General features: G+C 41.8%; 1 protein-coding gene across 1 annotated transcript in view; it reads left to right on the top strand.

Annotated features, from left to right (window-relative positions):
* The window catches only part of LOC115363691 (GTPase IMAP family member 4-like), a 55,002-nt gene that overhangs the window by 14,446 nt on the left and 15,129 nt on the right, over positions 1 to 25,427 (top strand). Inside the window, exon 2 of the mRNA XM_030057969.1 lies at positions 21,217 to 21,740. Within this exon, the coding sequence (XP_029913829.1) occupies positions 21,217 to 21,740 (524 nt within the window). The remainder of the gene's footprint in view (positions 1 to 21,216; positions 21,741 to 25,427) is intronic.

Below are 25,427 nucleotides of genomic sequence, written 5' to 3' on the forward strand. Positions count from 1 at the left end.
AACCACCCGAGACAACGGCGGAGACAGCGGCCGACAAACAGCCGATGACGAACAGCAGATTATGCGGAAGACAAAACAGCCGGAGACAAAACAGGAGATAATGCGGGAACCAAATCGGTTGGAGACAAAACAGCAGCCGTCCCAGTCCGGTGAGAGTGACGTCAGCAGCGTAATTGCGAGTAGCTCATTCCAAATACACCTGTCGGAGATAGCATTAGCATTTAACGCTAAACGCTGGACAATAATATGGTTGCTACGAAAGTAAAACCCATACACAACTGTCAGCAGCGGCGGACACAAACACACACACACACACACACACACACGAGGGAGGAAGAGAGAGCCCAGGCATCCACCAGCACTTTACCTGCGACCACACCAGCGTCAGCTAGGTAAAAGCATGCACGATAACGCCAAGAGAGAGAGAGGACACCTACCACAAGCCAGAAGTGGGGCGCGCGCACGGACAAGCGGCAGGGACACACAAGCCTGGGAATACGGTCGCTCTGCGGTGCAAAACAATCTTGTATAAAGTATTTGAAAGCGATACTTGAGTAAAAGTACAAGTATCTCACCAGAAAATTACTTTGGTAGAAGTTAAAGTCACCTTTTAGAATATTACTTGAGTAAAAGTCTTAAAGTACCTGACATTTATTGTACTTAAGTATCAAAAGTAATTTTCTGATATTTTCTGTACTTAAGTATTAGAAGTAAAAGTAAAAGTATTTAAACAAAGTGAGCGGTTAGAATTTTGATAATGAATTTATTGTGGCTTCGTTACAGTAAAAGCAACCCGGGTACAGGAGAAAAAAGCTTCAACTTTTTAACATTACTGTTAAACTTCTGTCACCATCAACAGCTCTCTCTGTCTCTCAGCCTCCCTGTTTGGACAAACTGAACTTGGCAACTGGCAACAACTGTGATGAGAGCGAGTTATTATTTGAAATTATAAAACGGGTGCTTCCCATCCTTAAATGTGATTGGCTGAGCCGCGTTCCATGCCGTTGTAAAATCAGTGTAACCCACTGGCAGACCGCAGCACAAAATATCCCTGCGCCAGTGTAAACGGACATAGCGTTGCCTAGCAACCAACTACTCTGCGCTCAACTTCCTCGTTAGGTTACATTTGTTTCAAGACTTTTGTGAACAAAATGTCAGACTTTGTGGTGAATTTTGATTTGCTGGGTGGCCTGAGCCTGGATGAGTGGTTGGAGGAGCTGCTTGGTGTCTGTTAAAAGACGCTGAATTCACCACCAGCAACAATGTTTTCGCCGGTGTGGTAAAGAAACTTATGGGACGCAGGGCGAACGAGGGCAACCGCAAATTAAAGACCGACTCCTTCAGCACTCACGAACGAATGCACAAAAAATCACAAAGATGCTGCCGAAAAAACACAGAAAGCCTGCGGAGATTCATATATGGGCAGCCGGGTAACCCACTGTGTCCGGTGGCGGAGCTTCTTCTTCGCACTTGGCGGCCGCGGTTGAAACGATAACAAACAGGAATTACGTCACCAACTCAACTTTTATTTTGAAGTATCGAGTAACAAAGGTGGTTAAGAGAAATGTATCGGAGTAAAAGTACACATTTTATTTCGGAAATGTAGTGGAGTAAAAGTAAAAGTTGTCAGAAATATAAATAACGAAGTAAAGTACAGATATGTGAAAATTCTACTTAAGTACAGTAACGAAGTATTTGTACTTCGTTCCATTACAACACTGGTGCAAAATAAATGCCTTAAGCATCTCATTGACGAGACAAACAATCAAAAATACAGCACGAGACATACCTGTTGCAATCAGACCCCTAACACGAGCGAAGGTGACGCAGATGGGAGCGCAAAGGAAGAGGCGGGGAGAGAGCCACCGCTTATATACTCAACTCCGCTCTCAACTCGGTAATTGGCCGCCAGTGGCGCACTATTATGAGGCAGGACAGTACATACAAACATAATACATATTTCTATAGGGCCTACTGCTACATTCGCAAGTTGCAAACACGTGACAATCAACCCCAAGAGGATGACCTTGGCATGTTGATCACAGATGCAGACCTGACTGACTCTGAACATGAGGAATGATCTTGAGTAGGGATTGAACCCTCATGATTGAAATACTGTAGGCTACTAGTGTGCTTCACATTCTTTGTGACATAAGAAGGATCTTGGTCTGTATTGTTCTTGTTCTTTTTTTTTCTAATTATTGTTTCAAAAGTAAAATGTGCAAGACTTATTCCATGAGTATGTTGTCATTTTCATCAAATTCAGAAACATGCAGGTGAGTCAAATGTTTACTATTATGATCTGATCATGTTTTGCCAAAAATAACATGCACATATTTAAATGAGTGTCCCCAAATCTATAAAGGCTACATGTATAAGTCTGGAACCAAATGAAAGTTAAGACTTGTGGGATTTTAAATCTGGTGTCTAAAAAGAATGCTAGTATTACCTAGTTTCTCTAATGTGAATAGATACACAGGAGAAAATTTAAATTCTGATTTCCACCTACGTAAAATTTCAATAAAGAAGGTTTAACAGCCCAAAATATGATCTGGGCAACCAATAATATCATTGTTTCAGTTCTCTTATATGTTGAGAAGATATTGGATTGATTTAGGCAGCCTGAGTAGTCCACAAGAAGTCAGCAAGCCCCACAATACTTATCATGTACTATACGAAGTCCTCTGGTTTCTGCTATGGGCTCCCTATATTCAATGCATGATAACCATCACTAAGCTGACAGTCTGCAAAGGCTATCATGCCAATAAATAATGTTGACATATATAGGAAGAGGAAAAAAGCAACTAGAAATTGTCCACCTTTTCGGTTGTGATCAGTGGTCTGGCTCATGGACTATCATGCAGCGTTTCCCAACCTGTGGCTACGGCCCCCTGGTGGCCTCGTCATGGTACTGCAAGTGGGCTGCAGTGTCACTGACAGCATGATGCACACATTTTAATGAAAATATTATTGTATACATTAAAAATAATAATATTAAATGATATTTCATTTTATTTTTCTCGGAAACTTCAACAAATCACCGCTGCAATAAGCCAGTAGAGAGTCTCAGGAGTTTCACGATTGTGTTATGATATTTGAGTTTTGTTTTTTTGTCCAGCTGCAGTTCAAAATGCAGCAGTAACAGTTATTGAACACACTGCAGGCTTGTTATGCGCTGCTGAAGGACGGATCATATTCCTCTGTTCCCACAGGCCTGGATGTGAGGCTGGATCATCATGTTTTGGATCAAACTAAACGTGTCGCCTCACACTTATTTATTCATCACAACGAAAATCAAAACACAAATTTCAATTTGGCTGCTACAATCCGTCATGAAGTTTAGTTTTTCCTAATTATTATGAACTAGAACAGAGACTGCAAGCCGGGCCCTCTGGTCCAACATCAGTGACTGAGCTCACAAATGCTCTTCTGGATGGACGGGCAGACACACTCCAACATCTGGCAGAAACTCCCACAGACACTCCAACATCTGGCAGAAACTCCCACAGACACTCCAACATCTGGTAGAAAGCCTCCCAGAAGAGTGGAAGCTGTTCTGCTGCAAAGGACCAACTCCAGATTAATGCCTCTGGATTTAGGATGGAGCTCAGAGAAGCTCCTGCAGGTACAACATGGAGGTGGACCCATAACTTTTGTACACATGGCGTATGTTTAATCTACATGTTCAAAGCAAATTTACATACATTTTCCATGTTATCAGCATTTGCCGCCTAAATCATTTGAATAATGAAGGTCATTTCATTTAATCCTGAGAACATGCTGTTGACATTATTCAAATACTCTTACAGCTGAAAGAGCAGGATTGTTCCAGGTAAACAAAAACGCTGTGACGACTGATTATTTTCACCTGCAAATAATCAGACTCTCACAAGGAGCCCACATAACAGCAAAGAGTAGAAAGAGAGGTGAGAGAGAGTTTCTGCTGACATTAAGATCAGACACACAGCACACACACTGACTACACTTATTTTATTTCACACTGATGCTTTGCGCATTTTTGCAAATTAGTATTTTTGCAAGTGAGGAGTGACAGAGAGGCGGAGTGCAAGAGAGCTTATGCACCATGGAGGGGAAGGTGTTTATCATCATGGTCTTATCAGGTGAGTGTTTTTTCTGTTTTTCTGTATTTCTAAAATGAAGCCATCAGCATCCTCACACCTAAATTCACCTCAGAATCCAATTTGCCCAAAAAAGACACGCAAATTAGAAATGTGCTTTATTAATTATGATGTCCTGTGAGTTAATCTTTAATGTGTGTGATACATGAAGTGTAAGACAAATCAGGCCTTATTTATTGGGCATTATTATCAGTGCAGTGAGTCAGTATTCACACATTCTGAGTCTTTGTACAAAAAGAATTCACTAAATATGTTGGATGACATGTTTGGACTGTGGTTTCAGGGATGTGCGCGCTCCCATCCTGTTGTCCTCGTCGGTACCACTTTGTGGCAGAAAAGAAGAGCTGGGCCGAAGCCCAGAGCTCCTGCAGGCAGACGTACACAGACCTGGCCACTGTGGCCAGCGAGGAGGACGAGGCCGAGCTGACTGACGCTCTGGGAGAACATCACGGCAGTCAGGTGTGGATCGGCCAGTACGATGACATCAGCAGCTGGAGGTGGTCTCTGCAGAGCGAGACCTACTACGGTGAGGGAGAGACTGAGTTCAGGATGTGGGCCAGCCCTGAACCCCATAGTATCTACACCGAAAATTGTGCATTTACAAACTGGGTCGGGTTATGGGCGGACATTGATTGCATGAGGGCATTACCCTTCCTCTGCTACCACGGTAAGAGGACAGAACAACAACAGTGTGGGTACAGGGGATTGAGAGGGTCCATGATGTTACCTAAATTACTGAATGCAACATGGTTCATCCTTTTAGATACTTTTGCTTGTGTTTTTGCAGCTGAATATTAACAGCCACTCAGTTATGGCTGTGTAATGTTATCTTCCTGTTATAATGCCACCTATTTGGGAAATGTCACCAGATTTTCAATGTTACTGCAGGAAACTCTGCAATTTGTTGAGGATAATCATGCTCCCGAGAGGATGAACCCTGTTGATTTTGGTGACCTCATGACCTCTCTTCTAGCACTACTATCACGCCAAATATTTGACTTGTACACTTTTCTCTAGAAGTAATTGCCAAGCAGTTTCAAGTTCAAGTTCAAACTGTTTATTTGTCCCATTACTATAATTCAATTAGCAGGTCAGTAAAAACATAAAAAAACACACACAATATACATGACAAAATACAGTGCAATACAGTGTCACTGTAAACCATCATCATCATTGTCAAATCGCACATCACCATCTTCACCATCAGCATCAACATCATTGTCATCATCACCTTGAGCATTTCATCATCATCGTTATCATCATCATCATCATCACTACCACCATCACCACCATCTTCGACAACAAACCGTGTCGGGACCTGCATGCCCTAGTGCCAGGAGCAAGTCAGTCAATTCTACCGGCCCATAGCATTTAGGGCCCGGATAGAGACAGGAATAAACAAATTTTTAAACCTGTTTTTGGAGGCTTTAGGGCACTCAGGCGAACTCCAGAGGGGAGAAGCTGGTATTCAGCATTTAGGGGATGGGTGCCATCAGAAAGAATGCTCCTGGCTTTGTTAATCACTTGTTTGTTGAAGATGTGGCTCAAACTGGAGAATGGGACGCCTGCAATCTTGCCAGCCATCTTGGCAATTTTTTCAATAGCATTCTTGTGTTTGAAATCCAGATTCCCATACCAGCAAATGATAGAGAATGACAGGACAGACTCAATGTAAGCTCTATAGAACAGCGACATGAGCATCTTGCCAACCTGGAACTTTGCCAGTTTCCTGAGGCAAAAAAGGCGCTGCTGGCCTTTCTTGCAAATCATGTCAGTGTTGGCATCAAACTTCAGGTTGTTGTCAATCAAAGTACCCAGGTATTTGTAGTTAGACACCACTTCCACTGACTGGCCCTTAATAACTGTGCTCTCGGGGGCTGGGGGAGCACGTCTGAAATCAATGCACATGTCTTTGGTTTTAGTGATGTTAAGCTGTAGAAAAGCATCCTCACACCAGCCAACAAATTCATTGATCTGAGTTTGTTTAGCGTAGTCATGTCTCACTGTAAATTTTGTCATGTCATCTAGGGCCACCTTTAGGATCAAAATGCCATGTTGTGCATGAGATACCACTAAATATGATTAGAGGACTGCCATGATATTCAGTGTGTGTATTCATGCTCCCTAAAGGAACAGTCCTTTTGATTTTGATGACCCCAATACCTTTCCTCGAGCACCACCCTTAGGCCAGAATTACATATATGATGTCTCAAAATTTATTGTGTGGTTTACTATGGATCGATGACATTTCGTATGACTTTTTGCAGCCAGTTAAAGCAAAGCAGTGTCTATTATAAAAAAAAAAAAAAAAAAAAAAAAAAATCTAATTAATAAGTTCCCATATGCTGTATGCCATATGCCTCATTTGGTGAAGACTGCATAAAAAAAACAAAAAATAAACTTTTATCATGACCACATGAATCTTTGCACCTACATTAGATATTAGGGTTAGGGTTAGCATTTGTTTTTAATTGAGATTTTTTAATTGCAATTATAGCGCCCCCTTAAGGCCTCTCAGGTTTTATACATTTCTTCATAGCAATACTACTACTCTACTCTACTCTACTCTACTCTACTCAAGTGGATGTTGATGTCAGTATGTAGAACAATTTGAAAACAGTTTGGATTACAGAAACTGTTTGGCATGGACCAACAAGTTAAAGGAAACAACAATTTTGTTTGAAAATATTTCTTTATACTCACTGTAAAGTTCAACATTACATGCTGCATGTGACTTAAATATATATATTTTCAGCGTCCACTGAAGCTGTGGCCTATCCCAGATTCATTTTAATAAATGATGCCAAGACGTGGGTGGAGGCTCAGAGCTACTGCAGGCAGTACCACACAGACCTGGCCAGTGTGAGGAACCAAGATGAGAACAGAGAGATGGTGACCCTGGTACCGTCCAGACAAATAGTATGGATCGGACTCTTCCGAGACTCGTGGAAGTGGTCAGATGGGAGCGCCACATCATTCCAAAACTGGAATGAGAGACAACCAGAGCACAGCATTCAAGAGTCTTGTGTGGCTTCAAGGGCTGGCAAATGGGAGAACTTGTCTTGTGCTTCAAAGTTATTCTTTGCCTGTTACAGTGGTGAGTTGTGATCTGCTGTCATACAAATCATTTTGAAACTCTGGCAGTCCAATCTTCACAAAAAACCTTCTGGTGCCTGCTTTTGCTTTCACATAAAACAACTGTTCCAGACGCTGCTGTGACGAAGCAGGTGGTGAGGGTGAGGCTGACCAAAACAGACTCTTCAGCAGACCTGGAGGAGATGAAGGAGGCCCTCTTGCAGCAGGTAAAGATGGCTTCTTGCATTTTAACTGAACAGCAAACAGTTGAATAAGTGTACAACGTAAGACGGTTAAGAAAAAGCTACAGAGCAGTGATTGCCAACAGGCCTGTCAGAGCACCCAGTGTGGCGTGCAGAATATTAATGAATTATGAAAATGTGAGGAGGAAAGAAATGCATCCCAGTATTTATATTATATTATAATATTTTTTAAGTCCACCTGTCAGCTTATTATTCATTTACCCACGAGTTGCCACACAACCTGATGCAGGAGTCAGGCCTGCCTCCTCCAGCGCACAAACAAACAAACACACACAAGCGCTGACACTGAGCACAGCAGCCGTTCTTCATCTTCCTATGTGGTGAAGTTCTTGAGATATTGACACCTGAAAATGGAGGAACAATAAGGACGTGCCAAAACCGTCACATAACCCCCTCACTAAATTGGCCGTATCTCAAAAAGTATCCATCCGAGCAAACCAAAATTTTACAGTGTGCCTATTGGATAAATAAGGAACAACTGGTGAAAATTTCAGAATTTTTTGAGACCCAAGTGCATGGGATGTCCTGAAAATTTGTTGAAATGACATGGAATGACCCATGTGCCTATTCTAACGCCAGGGGTGAACAGGACCTAACTGTCCCTGTGCTGCTGAGGCTGAGTGACGACACACTAACCTGGCTTCAGTGTCACAAGAAAACACAAAAGACTGTCAGCTGTGCCCCTCCCATCCTGTACAACAGGTTCTGCTGGATTGGGCCCAATGAACTGCAGCTGTAATTAACAAAATGGAATTTTCCTCCTTTATTGTTGAGATACGACATGGTGGACACATTTATTACTCTGATTTCTCACAGTCCTGTTCCTCCTAGTGTTATTACAATTGCAATATTGGTGTTATACCAGCGTGGTGTTTCTGAGGCCTAGCCACCATCACTGCAGCATGAGCAGCAGCCCAGAACGTCTTGGCACAAGAAACACATTCACTCTATAAAATACCTTTTAGAGACAAGGCTGAAACACACACAACAAACACTGAGACAATATTTAGGAGTGTTTGTGTTTGTCAGCTCCGTCAGAGACTGAAGGACCAGGGCCTGAGTGAAGGTGTGGAGCTGAGCTGGGTCACCCAGCCTGATGGAAAGGTCTTCCACAAGGAGGAAAGGAAGGACGAGAGCTGCAGCTGCAAATGATGCCTTTGGTTTTCCTTTTTATGTTACTTCACTTGAAGAAGTAGTTTTACTTTACAAAAAATGCAGTAATTATAAACATGCATTTTTGTGTTTCAGAATTAGATTTTCACAGAGATCCAAAACCTTATGTTTGTTCCTTTTTTAAGATATATGTTTTGTTTCAGAAAAAGTTCAGTGTACTCACACAATGTAAAACTCTCTTTTTTTCTGGAAGGACAAATTTGATCCTTCTAGTATTTACATATGCAGTTTTTATCTTGCCTTCTCTTTACCCTTTTACCTGAAATGTAATCTGAGAGTAAAAGTAAGTGTCACACATCAGTGAGTTTGGATCTATCTGTTCATAAGAAAACACCCACAGTTGTCATGCTGATCATGCAAGGAGCTCATGATTTAGGGGAGGGAACTAGAAGGAGGATGTCAAATAAAGGAAAAACAGCAGAGCAGCAGCTGAGACCGGACATCAGAGATCTTCAACCTCAACAAGACCATCATGGCCAGCAAATTTTCTCAGCCTGGCAAGAATATTAAAGTTTACTGTACTTTTACTTACGATGTCATTTGGGTTTGGCACAAATTTGTTCTTTTCTTAAGTCACAAAAAGATACAAGCAATATTATCAAATTCTTAGTGGTACAGCCAATATGTGAAGTCAATGGGGTGCAGGGAGGGGTTTATTACGGTACTAAATAAAAAATACGATGTTTCTGTCTCATCAAACCATTTTCAGTCTCACACCCAGTACCCTAATCCCACTATTTCTGTCGCAGTAGTTTGTGGTGAAGTTACTTGAATCGTGCAAAGGCCTGTGCAAGAATATCAGCAGGGCCAAGTCACCGCTCTAAATCTCAACTGAAAACATGTTCACTATTATTATTATTATTATTATTATTATTATCAACAATAACAACAACAACAACAATAATAATACCAATAATAATAATAATAGTAGTAGTCAGGTTAAGATTATGTCTTTAAATGGTTTATCAACCCTCCTGTTATGTTCAAATTTACTAACATCTTTTATGTTTGGGGTCAATTTGACCCCAGCAGTTTAAACCTCCACAAAATTATTATAATTAAAATTGTTACCAAAGTTTATGTGTCAGGTACTTTATGTTTCTTTGTTGATGACCTAAATAGCCCTTTAAATAAAACATAACCCCTCCCCCACACCCACTTACACATCCAGTATTCCTATTACGCCACTATGGAAAAATATGCAAATCACCATAAAATCTCACTGATTGACCTAAAATTGGAAAGAAATACCCTTTTGACATTTTAATGGCTTTATATTATTTCTAAGTACAGATTTTTGTTATTTATAATCAATGCGTACAAAGTGTGTACAGGACATTGAAAACATATCGTGAATTTCATGTTTACCTGGTAGTACCCATTACATTAGGAAAAGTCATTAAATATGAAGCAAAAAACATTAAACATTGAATGGGGTCAAATTGACCCTAACATAATAGGAGGCTTAAGGGGTTACGGTTAGGATCTCTCTTTTAGTCTACAACCCATGTCATGTACAAAGGAACCTTATTACAGTTTTTCTCCATTGGTTTGGCTCATTTCTTGAAACAGAAATTACATTCTCAAAATAACATGGACAAAACTCCAAACCACTTGGCAATTGTTCACAACATACTGGAACTTCTCATTCATTTCAAGAAATTGCAATATAAGCAGATTTCCAAACTAGTATATGTATGTACTGTATATGTATATACAGTACAGGCCAAAAGTTTGGACACACCTTCTCATTCAATGCGCTTTCTTTATTTTCATGACTATTTACATTGTAGATTCTCACTGAAGGCATCAAAACTATCAATGAACACATGTGGAGTTATGTACTTAACAAAAAAAGGTGAAATAACTGAAAACATGTTTTATATTCTAGTTTCTTCAAAATAGCCACCCTTTGCTCTGATTACTGCTTTGCACACTCTTGGCATTCTCTCGATGAGCTTCAAGAGGTAGTCACCTGAAATGGTTTTCCAACAGTCTTGAAGGAGTTCCCAGAGGTGTTTAGCACTTGTTGGCCCCTTTGCCTTCACTCTGCGGTCCAGCTCACCCCAAACCATCTGGATTGGGTTCAGGTCGGGAGACTGTGGAGGCCAGGTCATCTGCCGCAGCACTCCATCACTCTCCTTCTTGGTCAAATAGCCCTTACACAGCCTGGAGGTGTGTTTGGGCTCATTGTCCTGTTGAAAAATAAATGATGGTCCAACTAAACGCAAACCGGATGGGATGGCATGTCGCTGCAGGATGCTGTGGTAGCCATGCTGGTTCAGTGTGCCTTCAATTTTGAATAAATCCCCAACAGTGTCACCAGCAAAACACCCCCACACCATCACACCTCCTCCTCCATGCTTCACAGTGGGAACCAGGCATGTGGAATCCATCCGTTCACCTTTTCTGCATCTCACAAAGACACGGCGATTGGAAGCAAAGATCTCAAATTTGGACTCATCAGACCAAAGCACAGATTTCCACTGGTCTAATGTCCATTCCTTGTGTTTCTTGGCCCAAACAAATCTCTTCTGCTTGTTGCCTCTCCTTAGCAGTGGTTTCCTAGCAGCTATTTGACCATGAAGGCCTGATTGGCGCAGTCTCCTCTTAACAGTTGTTCTAGAGATGGGTCTGCTGCTAGAACTCTGTGTGGCATTTATCTGCTCTCTGATCTGAGCTGCTGTTAACTTGCGATTTCTGAGGCTGGTGACTCGGATGAACTTGTCCTCAGAAGCAGAGGTGACTCTTGGTCTTCCTTTCCTGGGTCGGTCCTCATGTGTGCCAGTTTCGTTGTAGCGCTTGATGGTTTTTGCGACTCCACTTGGGGACACATTTAAAGTTTTTGCAATTTTGCGGACTGACTGACCTTCATTTCTTAAAGTAATGATGGCCACTCGTTTTTCTTTAGTTAGCTGATTGGTTCTTGCCATAATATGAATTTTAACAGTTGTCCAATAGGGCTGTCGGCTGTGTAGTAACCTGACTTCTGCACAACACAACTGATGGTCCCAACCCCATTGATAAAGCAAGAAATTCCACTAATTAACCCTGATAAGGCACACCTGTGAAGTGAAAACCATTTCAGGTGACTACCTCTTGAAGCTCATCGAGAGAATGCCAAGAGTGTGCAAAGCAGTAATCAGAGCAAATGGTGGCTATTTTGAAGAAACTAGAATATAAAACATGTTTTCGTTTTTTTCACCTTTTTTTTTGTTAAGTACATAACTCCACGTGTTCATTCATAGTTTTGATCCCTTCAGTGAGAATCTACAATGTAAATAGTCATGAAAATAAAGAAAACGCATTGAATGAGAAGGTGTGTCCAAACTTTTGGCCTGTACTGTATATACATATACAGTACATACATATACTAGTTTGGAAATCTGCTCACATAATCCCACTGCATAAAGGTGGTGATAAAAATGATTTAAATAACTATAGGCCGATTTCCAAACTGCCCTGCCTTGCTAAAATACTGGAATCTTTTGTAAATGAGCAGCTCAAATCATTCCTCTCAGAAAATTCTGTGTTGAGCCCAAATCAATCTGGCTTTAGAGCCCAACATAGTACCATCACTGCTACTACCATGGTTTTAAATGATATTATTTCTGATGTTGATAACAAGAAATACTGTGCGGCACTTTTTGTTGATCTTACAAAAGCGTTTGACACTGTTGATCATGCTCTGCTGCTTCAGAAATTATATGATATTGGTTTTGATTTGAATGCCTGTAATTGGTTTTGTGATTATTTGTCTCATAGACAACAATCTGTAATCCTGGGTAAAAATCGCTCTAAATTCCTGCCACTGGCAAAAGGGGTTCCTCAAGGTTCCATTCTGGGTCCAATTTTGTTTTCAATTTTATTAATAATGTTACAACCTCTATAACAGGCTGTAATGCTCATCTCTATGCAGATGATACAGTCCTATACTGTTCTGCCGATACTGCTCAGTCTGCTGTTGAAACCCTTCAAATGGCTTTTAATGCACTTCAAGATGCTCTCTTCAGCTTGAAATTACTACTGAATCCAAACAAGACTAAATTTATGCTGTTCTCTCGTAGTGATGTTGATATCAACATACCACTGTGTATTACGACCCTGGACGGTCATAACATTGAGAGGGTCTCAGAGTATAAATATCTTGGTATTTGGCTGGACCAAAAACTTAATTTTAAGTTTCATATTGCCATGCTTGTTACCAAGCTGCGTCAGAAAATAGGGTATTTTTATAGAAATAGAGACAGCTTTCCTATGTCCTGCAGGAAGCGGGTAATTGAGGCAGTCTTCCTGTCAGTCCTGGATTACGGTGATGTTATTTATCGCCATGCATCTGCTTCCACCCTAAAATCATTAGATGCTGTTTATCACTCAGCCTTAAGATTTCTTACTGGTGACAGTTATTTTGTCCATCATTGTGTTTTGTATGATAAACTTGGCTGGACTTCCCTGTCTGTCAGACGGAATAGGCACTGGCTTGTTTTCATTTATAAAGCCCTTATTGGAAGGCTTCCTCATTATCTGAGCTCTCTATTGAGGTGGTCCAGTAGGAATTACTCCACACGCTCTTCCAATTTTTTGTTGCTCCAAGTACCGCGTCCACGCACTGAACTTGGAAAAACTGCTTTTAGCTTCTGTGCAGCTCACAGCTGGAACATTTTGCAACGTGACCTGCAACTTAAAACATTTGTACACCTCGACCAGTTCAAATCCTTGATTGCTGATTATTTTACTCATAGTTGTAACTGCTTTTAATTTTGTCCCTGTTTTATTCTGTTTTATTTCCCTGTTTTATTCTCTTTTAATCCCTGTTTTATTCTGTTTTAATCCCTGTTTTATTGTGTTTTATTCCCTGTTTTATTCTGTTTTAATCCCTGTTTTATTCTATTTTTTGCTATTTTTATTGTAATTCCGTATTGTTTTTATGGTTGTTGTACATTCGGCATCATTGCAAATGAGGGCTTGCCCTCAATGATTCTCCGAATCCAAATAAAGGTTGAATGAATGAATGAATGAACATATATATATATATATACACACACACACACACATATATATATATATATATATGTACATACATACATACATACATACATACATACATACATATATATATATATATATATATATATATATATATATATATATTAGACACAATTGTATTCTGTTAGCTAGACAAAAGATAGTACAGTAACCATTGTCAGTGAAGGACTGGGCTAAGACTGAGAGGTGGACATGAGTGATATTTCAGTGGTCCTCTGCCATAGTGACAAAACATCTAAACATTTTGACTTGCAGTGCTTACACAATGCCAAAGGGACGATGCATTTTGGGGGCACTGACTATTGATATAAGAAAGGAACTTCATTTTGACACATGAGTGAACTGATTTGGGAGAGATATGAGCTTTTGCAGGTGAACCATGGTGTTGTGCTGAACCATCCAGGTTATTTTGGCAAAAGCACCAAGAGTGTTGAGAACATCCGGTCTGTTTCAAGAAATGAGCCAAAGCAATTGAGAAGGATCTTTCTCATTTTGGGGGAAATGACTATTTATATGGGAAAGGAATTTAGTTCTGAAGCATGAATGAACAGTTTTGGGAGAGATATGAGCTTTTGCAAGTGAGCTATGGTGTTGTGCTGAACTGTAAGACTGTTTTGCCAAATGATCTTGAAGTTTTGAGAATGTAATTTCAGTTTCAAGAAATGAGCCAAACCAGTGGAGAAAAACTGTAATATGGAGTCAGTATGGAGTCAGAAGCCGACTCAACATGACAGTGAGGAGAAACTGCATCTCGGACAGATCACACTGAACACTGCAACCCAACACACACACACACACACACACACACACACACATCAGGTTTCATCAGGGTAGACACAGTATCAGAATCATCACTGTGTGTAATTTAGGGGTGGGAGGTGCGACACACACACACACACACACACACGCTGATACATCAGGTATGTATTTACAGGTTGTTGTTTTTTTTGTTTTTTTATATATATGTTATTTTATTTTTTTTATACGATGACTCCACTCTATACTAAGTACTTACTTACATGTCTTTTTTCACTTGAATACAGATTAATGCATATTATTCTCATTACAAATATATCATAGATGCCCTAAAAACTGATGTAATAATGGGACTGATCAGCCCAAACATCCCATTTAGACAGAAATTAGCCAAGTTTTCCAGTCCAGAAATGGAAATTGTGTTTGCTGCATTTTAAAAATATTTTTTTTTATTCTTCTCATGGAATAAAAGTATCTAGACTTGCAGAAGAGAAGCAGTAATGTAAACACAGTATTACAGTTTTTCTCCACTGGTTTGGCACATTTCTTGAAACTGAAATTACATTCTCAAAACTTCAAGATCATTTGGCAAAACAGTCTTACAGTTCAGCACAACACTATAGATCACTTGCAAAAGCTCATATCTCTCCCAAAACTGTTCATTCATGCTTCAGAACTAAATTCCTTTCCCATATAAATAGTCAGTGCCTCCAAAATGAGAAAGATCCTTCTCAATTGCTTTGGCTCATTTCTTGAAACAGACCAGACGTTCTCAACACGCTTGGTGCTTTTGCCAAAATAACCTGGATGGTTCAGCATAACACCATGGTTCACCTGCAAAAGCGCATATCTCTCCCAAAACAGTTCACTCATGTGACAAAATGAAGTTTCCTTCTCATATCAGTAGTCAGTGCCCCCAAAATGCATCGTCCCTTTGGCATTGTGTAAGCACTGCAAGTCAAAATGTTTAGATGTTTTGTCACTATGGCAGAGGACCACTGAAATATCACTCATGTCCACCTCTCAGTCTTAGCCCAGTCCTTCACTGACAGTGGTTACTGTACTAATTATTTTTGTCTAGCTAACAGAATACAATTGTGTATAAAACTGAAAAAAAAAAAAAAAAAAAAAAAAAAAAAAAAATAGGATTTTACGGTAAGAGTAGCCTCCAAGGTTTGACATCACACATTGCACTCATACTGCCAAGGAAATTGTAACCATTACAGTTTTTTTTTTTTTCAATCGCTTTACCTCCTCTGTCAACTCAGAAACCCTGGTATCAAAACAGCTAATACATCGGCCTAATGAGAGGCTCTCTTCCCAAAATAACACATTTTGTTTGCAAAAGGCTCTTACCATGACAAAACATTTCAAACATGCAGCAAAAGCACATTTTGTCACCGCCCAATACAACTTGCAGTCAGGTGAGTAAATCCAGCCACTCACTCACTTCATACTCAACACCAAAATGCAACACACCCTTTTCAGTCTGAGCAGGTTCAACCTTACTTTGACAATTTACATAGCTACATATTGTAAAGCAAGGAGCAGAAGCCAATATGTCCCTCAAACAACTCAACTTCTGCCCAAATGAGTAGATTCCTTCAATCAGCTCTACTGTACTGTAACACAGCTGACAGCAGAACACAAAATACAGCTGTCAGTTTGAACAAGGTTCTCCTGTGAGCTACACATTCAAATGTGAACTTACAGTAAAGAACTGCATCCAAACTCAAAGACTATAAGGTGAAATTTTACTGTATTTATGGCAAAAACTGAAATACTATAATTCACATACAGTATTACACAGAAAAACTCAAAGGAGTTGAAAAAAAAAAATACAGAATACAATTTATAGGGCCCTTTTTTGTAGGTGCATCCTGATTGACTGGTGAATGGTGATTTGTGGAAAGGTTAGTGATGCAGGTGCACTAGTGATTTCACAGTGATGCAGCTCATTTCTATCAGCTGTGAGCAGATGTTTTGCTTTTGACTACCACAGTGAAGTCAATGGAGTCAGGGCCATGTAAATGACACATGTGAGAAGTGTTGTGCAAAAGAGCGTGAAAAATGTGTGAATCCAATGAAAAGGTATGAACACATTTGCAAAAGAAAACTTCTGCTGTGGTCTGGAAGTGAAGATGACGACAAAGTGGATCCCAGTTTCATTATACAGAAAAAAAAATATTGAAAAAAAACTGTAAACAATTTATCAAATGTTCCAAGAGATTCATATATGGTATTATTCATGATATTATGTTCTTGACTAATTCTGACAATTGAACAGACTATTGTGCATGTGATAACTTATACAATGAAATGATGCTGACATGTTTTGGAGAGAACAACCATTAGACTGAGAACCCAACAGTCAGTTTAGATTGACAAGATCTATTCACTTGGAAATTGTGCTAACTGTAGGCTAACTGTACTAAATCATATGCAAAGATGTACTGAGACATTGAGACATGTACTAAGACATTTGCAATTTCATGAAATGAATGAGAAGTTCCAGTATGTTGTGAACAATTGCCAAGAGGTTTGGAGTTTTGTCCATGTCATTTTGAGAATGTCATTTCTGTTTCAAGAAATGAGCCAAACCAATGGAGAAAAACTGTAATACAACTTGAAACCTGGTTACTGTATGAGTCATTTTTGGGTTTGGGGTACTTGCATCATTATTATTTGAATATTATATGAGATTTTTAGGTTCTATGTGTTGGATTTAAAGTCGCCTGTTTTTATTCACATGCAGACATAAAGAGACATGAAGAGATCCTCTAAATTAGTCATTGTATCAATTTCTGTACTATGATGATCTGATGGGGCCAACCTCTGAAGGAAATGACAAAATGTTCCCATATTTCTTCTTTTGCTGTAGCTAGATAAAAACCATGTGTTAAAATGCACCAGATTACAGTAAATGGCATCTACTCATTACATTTTTTTTTTGTTTGTTTGTTTGTTTGCTTCCAGCGCCCCTGCTGAAATGCAATCTGAAAGTAAAAGTGTCACACATCAGTGAGTTGGTTCATAAGAAAACACACACAGTCGTCATGTTGATCACGCAAGGAGCCCATGATTTAGGGGAGGGAACTAGAAGGAGGATATCAAATAAAGGAGAAACAGCAGAGCAGCAGCTGAGACAGGATATCAGAGATCTTCAACCTCAACAAGACGATCATGAGCAACAGACTTTCTCAGCCTGGTAAGGATATTAAACTTTATGGGCTCTAGTTTCGCAGACCAGGCGAGGCGGGGGCGTAGCGCAAATGCGCTTCGCCAACTGGGAGTGGCCAGGCGGATTTTCCAAGTTTGGCACGCCGTTCTCGGTGGCGCAAGTACTCTGCCGTCCCTCCTACCGGCGGAGGGGAGGAGAGAAGGCGTGGAGTGGGTTTGACACAGCCGATTCACATGTAACCAATCAAATGAGCCCCTGTCCTTGCCTTTAAAATGCGCTGCGCGAAGGCGTAATGAAAGTTTACACAGCAGACATGGAGGTCTATTGCCGCAGGCGGAGCGGAGCTCAGGAGACAGGCGCGGAGCGGAGACCGGCGAGCAGTGCGGACACGTCACCAAAACCTCACAGGCAGGCTTCCGGAATTGTCAGGCACATGAACGATGCAATAAATACCGAAAAAAACACTATTCAATGTTACGATCACAATCAGCACATACATATATCTCCATATCAACTGTCCCGTCACAGCTGATGTCAGATCAAAGGAGATTGGCACCGTTTGTGCTGATTGTGAGGTTTTGGTGATGTGCGCCAGCCAGCCAAACTTCCACTGCGTCAGCCCCGCTCCGCCTTGCGCTGAAAGTAGACGTGGTTTCAGACGGCGAGCTTTTGGCGCACCTCGGCGAAGCCTTTTGGCACGAAACTGTCAGTGCGCCAAGCCGAATCTGTCGACACCTCCCCCCGCTGCGCTGCCACTCCCATCTCGGCGAACCTCCGCCTGCGAAACTTGGACACTGTCCGCCTCTGCCGCTTCGCCGGTCGAAACTAGCTCTGCGCGGGGTTCGCCTCACTGCGCCACCCCGCGCTGCGCCGGGAAACTAGAGCCCTAGATGTCATTTGGATTTGGCAAGGCACAGAACTTTTCACAAATCATAATAAATTCTCCCTGGTACACACTATAAAGACAACATTAAGTAAACCCAATAATTATAAAATACACCCTCTTTTTTGAAAAGATCATGGGCGCTCAATTTCTGTACTTTGAATATTTTCAAATGTGTGACCTGATGGGGCCAACCTCTGAAGGAAATGACAAAATGTACCCATATTTCTTCTTTTGCTATAGCTAGATAAAAGTATCAAACCACGTGTTAAAATGCACCAGAATACAGGAAATGGTTTCTGCTCACTGCAAAAATATTCTGGGGGAGGATCCCCAGACCGCCATTAAGTTGTCCCATACACATTTTTTTTTTTTTTTTTTCGCTTCCGGCGCCCATGACTAATACACTGGCCTTTCTTATATTGTTGTTGTCATGCTCTTTGTAGCCATCAGTGTAGTAGAGCCTCTTTGAAAATCCAACAACCTCACCAACCCTCACCGCTGCACTGTAAAACATTCAGACAACACAACAGAGCGGCTCTGACACATAAAACAAGACATCAGGATGTGGTTTCAGGGTCTTTCTGTCACAGGAGTTTGTGGTGAAGTCGCCCGAGTTGTGGAAACACCTGTGCAAGAAGATCAGCAGGGCCGAGTCACCGCTCGAAATCTCAACTCAACACATGTTAACATTCTCACTTTTGCTACTACTGTACTACAACTACCACTATTATTACTACTACTATTAGGCTGGAAACATCATCTTGAGGAGAAAAGCTTTTCACTCTGAGCTGTCCTTTTCTGCAGTGACAGAAATTAGTAAAAAGGAAAATGGACAGTTTGATGGCCAGTCTCTAGCTGTTATTGATACTCCAGGTCTGTTTCCCACCACAAATCCACAGGGCCACTCTGATTGCTGTGACGAAACTAAACAAGATGAGGTGCTGAAAGAGGTCATAAGATGCATCTCACTTGCTGCTCCTGGTCCTCATGTGTTCCTGGTTGTGCTCCAGCTGGGCAGATTCACAACAGAAGAACAGAAAACAGTGGAAATCATTCAGGGAATCTTTGGCAAAAAGGCAGAAGGTTACACTATGGTCCTGTTCACCCATGGAGATGATCTGCAGGCTGAAGGACAGTTTATAGGGAAAATAATTGTTCAATCTCCACATATCAAAAACCTCATGCAGAAATGCCAGGAAAGATTTCATGTTTTCAACAACAGAAGCCAGGATCCATCTCAAGTTGCTGAGCTGCTGGAGAGGATCAAAATTATGGTGCTGAGAAATGGAGGAAGCCACTACACCAGTGAAATGTTCCAAGAGGCTGAGGAAGCCATAACAGAAGAAATGAGAAAACTTATGATAAGGAACCCCAATCTGACACGTGAAGAAGCAAGAAAAAGGGCTGAAGAAGATAATCTTTCATTAAAAAGTGGGTTTGATCTGTGCTAGGTGGAGCTGGCATGGGAGCTGCAGTGGGAGGTGAGGCAGGGGCAGCACTTAGGAAAGTAGTTGCTGAAAAATGCATCCTACAGTGAATTGTAAATATCTTCAGTGTAAGTCATTCATTGCAAATCAGGCTAATACTCGAAACTGAAGAAATATAGGAAAATCATGTTTGAAATGTAATTTTTGTGTTATGATGTTATGATATGTGTATTTTCATATTAATTAATTAACTCTATAAAGCCTGAACTATGAATGAATTGGCAGAAAATTCAAATTTTTTGAAATTGAACCCTTTATTTAGTCCTATAACAAAACACACACACACACACACACACATATATGTATATATATATATATATAAAAAAAATCAAAAAAATATGTTATTACATGACCTTTCTGGTGTATGATATATGATATGTACTTGAAGTGCCAATGGTATGGTCCAGGGTGAACAGGGGAAGTGTTCAAAGGTATACAACAGTATTTTGGTCAAGTATTGATTAAACTGAAAATGAAAAACGGAATTGAAAATGTGTATCATATATGATACAAATGGCTTTATAGGGTTAATAATGATAATATATACATTGATATATTTGGCAAATGGGGCTGTGTAGTGATTAATTTTTTAAATCATGTTTATCACAAGGAAATCACCAGGTAATCATGGATTAATCATGACTTATCTTTTATTTTAAATATGTAAAATGACTTGCTTGTTGTATAATGTATGTTGGAAACAACTGTCACTCCTCAAGGAGGTGTGTATGATGGATTCTTTAATCCGATCTGTAAGATTTTTTTCAGCCTGTTGACTTCAGCAACACTAAGTCAGTGTCACTGGAAGCATTATAATAAACATGTTTGGCATATAGATAACATATATAATGCTTTACACTTCTGAAAACTCCTGGGAAGCTTTGTATGATTTTGTAAGACATTTTCACAGATAAAATCACTTTGGAAAAAATAGAAATCTGATTGGGTGCTGACAGTTCATGACTGGATTTCAGCAGTGTGCAAATTTTGATTTATGTATTCAGTGTACTCTTGTAATCACTGTATTAATAAATTTGATATTTTGATAGATAATGTGTGCCATGCCCATTATTGTACAATACACAATTTATGGGATCAAAATTCACATCAGAGTACTTTCCTAACAATACCTAAGCATTTTCATTGTGTTTCCGTCATTTTTCTGTTAACGGTAACAAACTCATTTCCATATAAACTGTCTTGTTTTCAGGCTCTGGCCTCAGCTCTGACCTGAGGGTGGTGCTGGTTGGTCAGGAAAGAGTGGGGAAGAGCGCAGCAGGAAACACCATCCTGGGAAGGAGGGAGTTTCTCTCTGGCTTGAGTTTCAAACCGCTGACGCTGAAAAGTGAGAGGAGAGGAGGTGATGTGTTGGGCCGCAGAGTCGCCGTGGTTGACACCCCTGGGCTCTTCAGCAGTCGGCTCACTGAAGAGGAAGTGAAGGCCCAGCTGGAAGAAGCCCTGCGGCTGAGCGCTCCGGGTCCCCACGCCTTCCTCCTCACCCTGCAGCTCGGACGCTTCACCCAGCAAGAGCAGATAGGCCTGGATACCCTGGAGAAGATGCTGTGTCCTGCAGTCAGAAGTCACACCATCGTGCTCTTCACGTACGGAGACAGACTGGAAGACACCGACATAGATCAGTTCATTAGAGAGGATGAAAACTTACAGAAGCTGGTTCAGAAATGTGGCGGGCGATATCATGTGTTGGACAACAAAATGTCAGGAAACACTGATCAGGTCAGAAAGCTGCTTGGCAAAATAGATTCCATCAGTCAGAGAGGAAACTCGTGTTATGTAAGAAGTGCTACTCAGCCTGCACCGATGTCTGGGATGAATCAGATGTTGGAGCTATGTGTAGGTTGCTGCTGTTTCTTGTGGGAGGCACATTGATAATATTAAGTTGGTCTATCACAGCATCAGGCGAAATGGAGAGAGAAGTGGGTGAGGATTTCTGGGAAAGAGTGAGAACAGGAGGAGCCTTCAGCAGCAGGAAAACTCTGATATTTGCAGCAGGAGCAGGTTTTTGTGTGTTGGGATACAAATTCTTCTGGAAAAAATAGAGAGGATTATGTGAATGAATCATCATTAAGGAAAATGTTATTTTAATGAAGGGTTGAGGTGGAGATGGGTTACATCATTATCTATTGAAATGTCTGAAGTAAAATTGAGTCTGCTTAAATAAAAATCTGTTAAAAAAAAAAAAAAAAAAAAAAAAAACTGCTTTGATTGACGGAGCAATGATGACTTTTTGCCAATAAATTTTGGAAGTGATTAAAATATGTATTTGTATTCATGCAAACCTAAGATTCATTTCCTAAACATTTCACTTGCTCTTATCTGTGACTTTACACTTCAAATATGTAAGCAATCTTAAAGTAATAGAGTAATTTTAAAGCAATCCCTTGGATTAAATTACAGATGAAGATTTTAAGTTAATTATTAACTAACTATTCAACACATTTTAGAGTTACCTATCTATTAACCTGATCTATCATAATCTAGACTCAAAACTCATGTGTTTAAAACTGCATACTCTGTAATTGCACTGTTTCCATTGTATTTTATATAGTCTTTTACCTGTGTTTTTATTGTTTGTTTCATCTTTTATAAAGTGTCCTTGAGTGTTTTTTAAAGGCGCTTATAAATAAAATGTATTATTATTATTCAGATCTGTTTTAGGACTAGGTGATACAATCTCTTGTTGATTCACGCACTCGAGATGATTGGGAGATGGTCCTGTGTGGGGTGAAGGGATAGAGGATAGGAGAGGAATGTGGTGAAGTGTCTGCCACTCACCACCCCTGACACCAGGTAGGCATCTGTTCCCCCGCCCCCCCACCACCTCCGAAAGGTGGAAGGAAAGCTGGGAGGGAGAGAGAGAGCGAGAGAGAGAGAGAAACAGAGAGAAACAGAGAGAGAGATGAGAGTGACACCCGTGATGAACTGGCACCAGCCCTCTCCTGGCGCCAGTGGGGGTAGGAGCTGTGGTGCTGTGTGCGGGGTGGGGGAGGGTTACAAGTTTCACCTTCCTTCACCGGTGTTTCGATGATGATAGGCCCACAACACCTCCAGAGGGCTCATCGGCAACACCTGGCGCCCCAGGCGTGCCCCCCTCAGCTTCTAGCCCTTTTCACGCGCCTGTGTTATCTGGGGCCCAGGAGGTGTCTTTCCTCTTCAGCCAGAGCCACCGACTTGCCTGTTCAGCTGCACTTGACAGGGCTTTGATGGCTTGGCGTTGGGCCTGGCCTCGGACTCCCATGTCCCTAAGCAGCCTGGTGGTTGACTTTCCCACAAAGCCTCTGCAGCCAACCTCTACCGGGCAGACCTTGGCTTTCCAGCCGTGTTGTTCAGCGTCCGCCGCCAGTTCAGCATACTTCAGGCTCTTGCGTTCATAAGCCTCCTCCACAGCATCCTCCCAGGGCACAGTAAGTTCTATGATGTAGACATTGTGAAGTGAGGAGGACCAAAGCACGAGGTCTGGTCTGAGGTTAGTAGTGACGATCTCAGATGGGAAGCAGAGCCTCTGATTCAGATCCGCCACCAACCTCCAGTCTCGTGCCCCTCCCAGCTGGCCATAGTCTGCTGTTACATTGACTCTGGGTTTTGTTTGCTTTCCACCTTCACGGACGAACTCTCTGGCTGGTGCAGTGTGGGATGATGATAGAGGGGGTAGGGCATTGATGTGCGTCCGTCTGGTCTCCAGTGTAGCTGCCAGGCTCTTCAACACCTGGTTGTGCCACCAGGTGTAGCGGCCTTGCGTCAGACTTACCTTGCAGCCTACCAGGATGTGCTTCAGATTTGCTGGAGATGGGCAGAGGGGGCACGTAGGGTCTTCTCTGTACCACTGGTTGAGATTACTGGGAGATGGCAGGACATCATAAGTGGCACATAAGAGAAAGCTGGTTTCAAGTGCTTCCATGCCCCACAGCTCCCTCCAAGAGAGTTTCCTCTTTTCAACTCCCTCCCATCTCATCCACTGACCTTGCCTTGCTTGGGAGACAGCCCTTGCGCACCTCGCAGCCTGCTCTTGCCGGTGCACTTCCTCGACGACAAGGCCTTGACACTGTGTTGGAGTCGCCTTGCACCAGGACGGTCTGCTTTCTCCAAGGCCAAGGCCTCCTCTCCCCTGTTGCACGTGGCCAACGATGTCCCGGTGCTTGAGGGATGACTTTGCCTGCTGTGTAGCTGCCGATGGGGTCCATTTCCTTCCAGTTACAAGGATAGGAGCAGTCTGGGCTACACATGGGTCATGGGATTCCGTCAGTGTCATTTCCAGCCTTACTTTGGAGCACTTGAACTCTTCTGCAAGACTTGACACAGGAAGCTCCAGCATGCCTTTTCCATACAGCCCAATGTTGCTAAAGCATCTGGGGAGACCCAGCCATGTTTTTGCAAATGAGCTGATCAACCTCTCCAGTTTGTCAACCTTTGAGATTGGGACCTCATAGATGGTCAGAGGCCACATCAGCCGGGGTAGGAGACCGAATTAAAGGCACCAAAGCTTCAACCTGCCAGGGAGCAGGGACTTGTTGATACTCTCAAGGCCGCTGATGGTGTCCTGCCTGAGCTGGTCCACTTGATCTCTGTCCTTGAGGGTGGCATCGTACCAGCGCCCAAGACTCTTAACTGGCTTCTCTGTCACTGTTGGTATGGGCTCCCCACCAATGTAGAAGCGCTGCTCTGAGAGCTTCCCTTTGACCACTGATATACTCCTGGACTTGCTTGGTTTTATTTTCACCCGGGCCCACTCGATGTTCTCCTGCAGCTTCTTCAGCAGTCGTCTGGTGCATGCCTTGGTTGTGGTGAGTGTGGTCATATCATCCATGTACGCTCTGATGGGAGGCAGAAGAAGACCAGGTTTGAGTTGCTCTCCTCCTACCACCCACCGAGAGGCTCGGATGATGACATCCATGGCCATGGTGAAGGCTAGCGGGGAGGTAGTGCAGCCTGCCATGATACCTATTTCCAGACGTTTCCATGCTGTGGTGTACTCCTCCGTTGTCAAGCATAATTACAGGTCCTGAAAGTAGGCTTTGACGAGGGCGGTGATAGCCTCTGGGACTCTGAAGAAGTTAAAAGCAGCCCAGAGAAGATTGTGAGGAACTGAACCAAAAGCGTCGGTGAGGTCCAGGAACACAACGTGGAGGTCTCTTCCATCCTTTTTGGCGGCTTGGATTTGATGCCATATCATATTTGCGTGCTCCAAACAACCAGAAAAGCCTGGAATCCCTGCCTTCTGCACCGATGTGTCAATGTAGCGGTTCTTCTCCAGGTAGGCAGCCAGCCTATGAGCCACAACACTGAAGAAGATTTTACCTTCAACGTTCAAGAGACTGATGCGGCGAAACTGGCTGATATCATCAGTCCTTTTCCTTTGGGATTAGGACGCCTCCTGCCCTCCTCCAAGCTGTTGGTATTGCTTGT

The sequence above is a fragment of the Myripristis murdjan genome, chromosome 8 (assembly GCF_902150065.1).
Source record: "Myripristis murdjan chromosome 8, fMyrMur1.1, whole genome shotgun sequence".
NCBI lineage: Eukaryota > Metazoa > Chordata > Actinopteri > Holocentriformes > Holocentridae > Myripristis > Myripristis murdjan.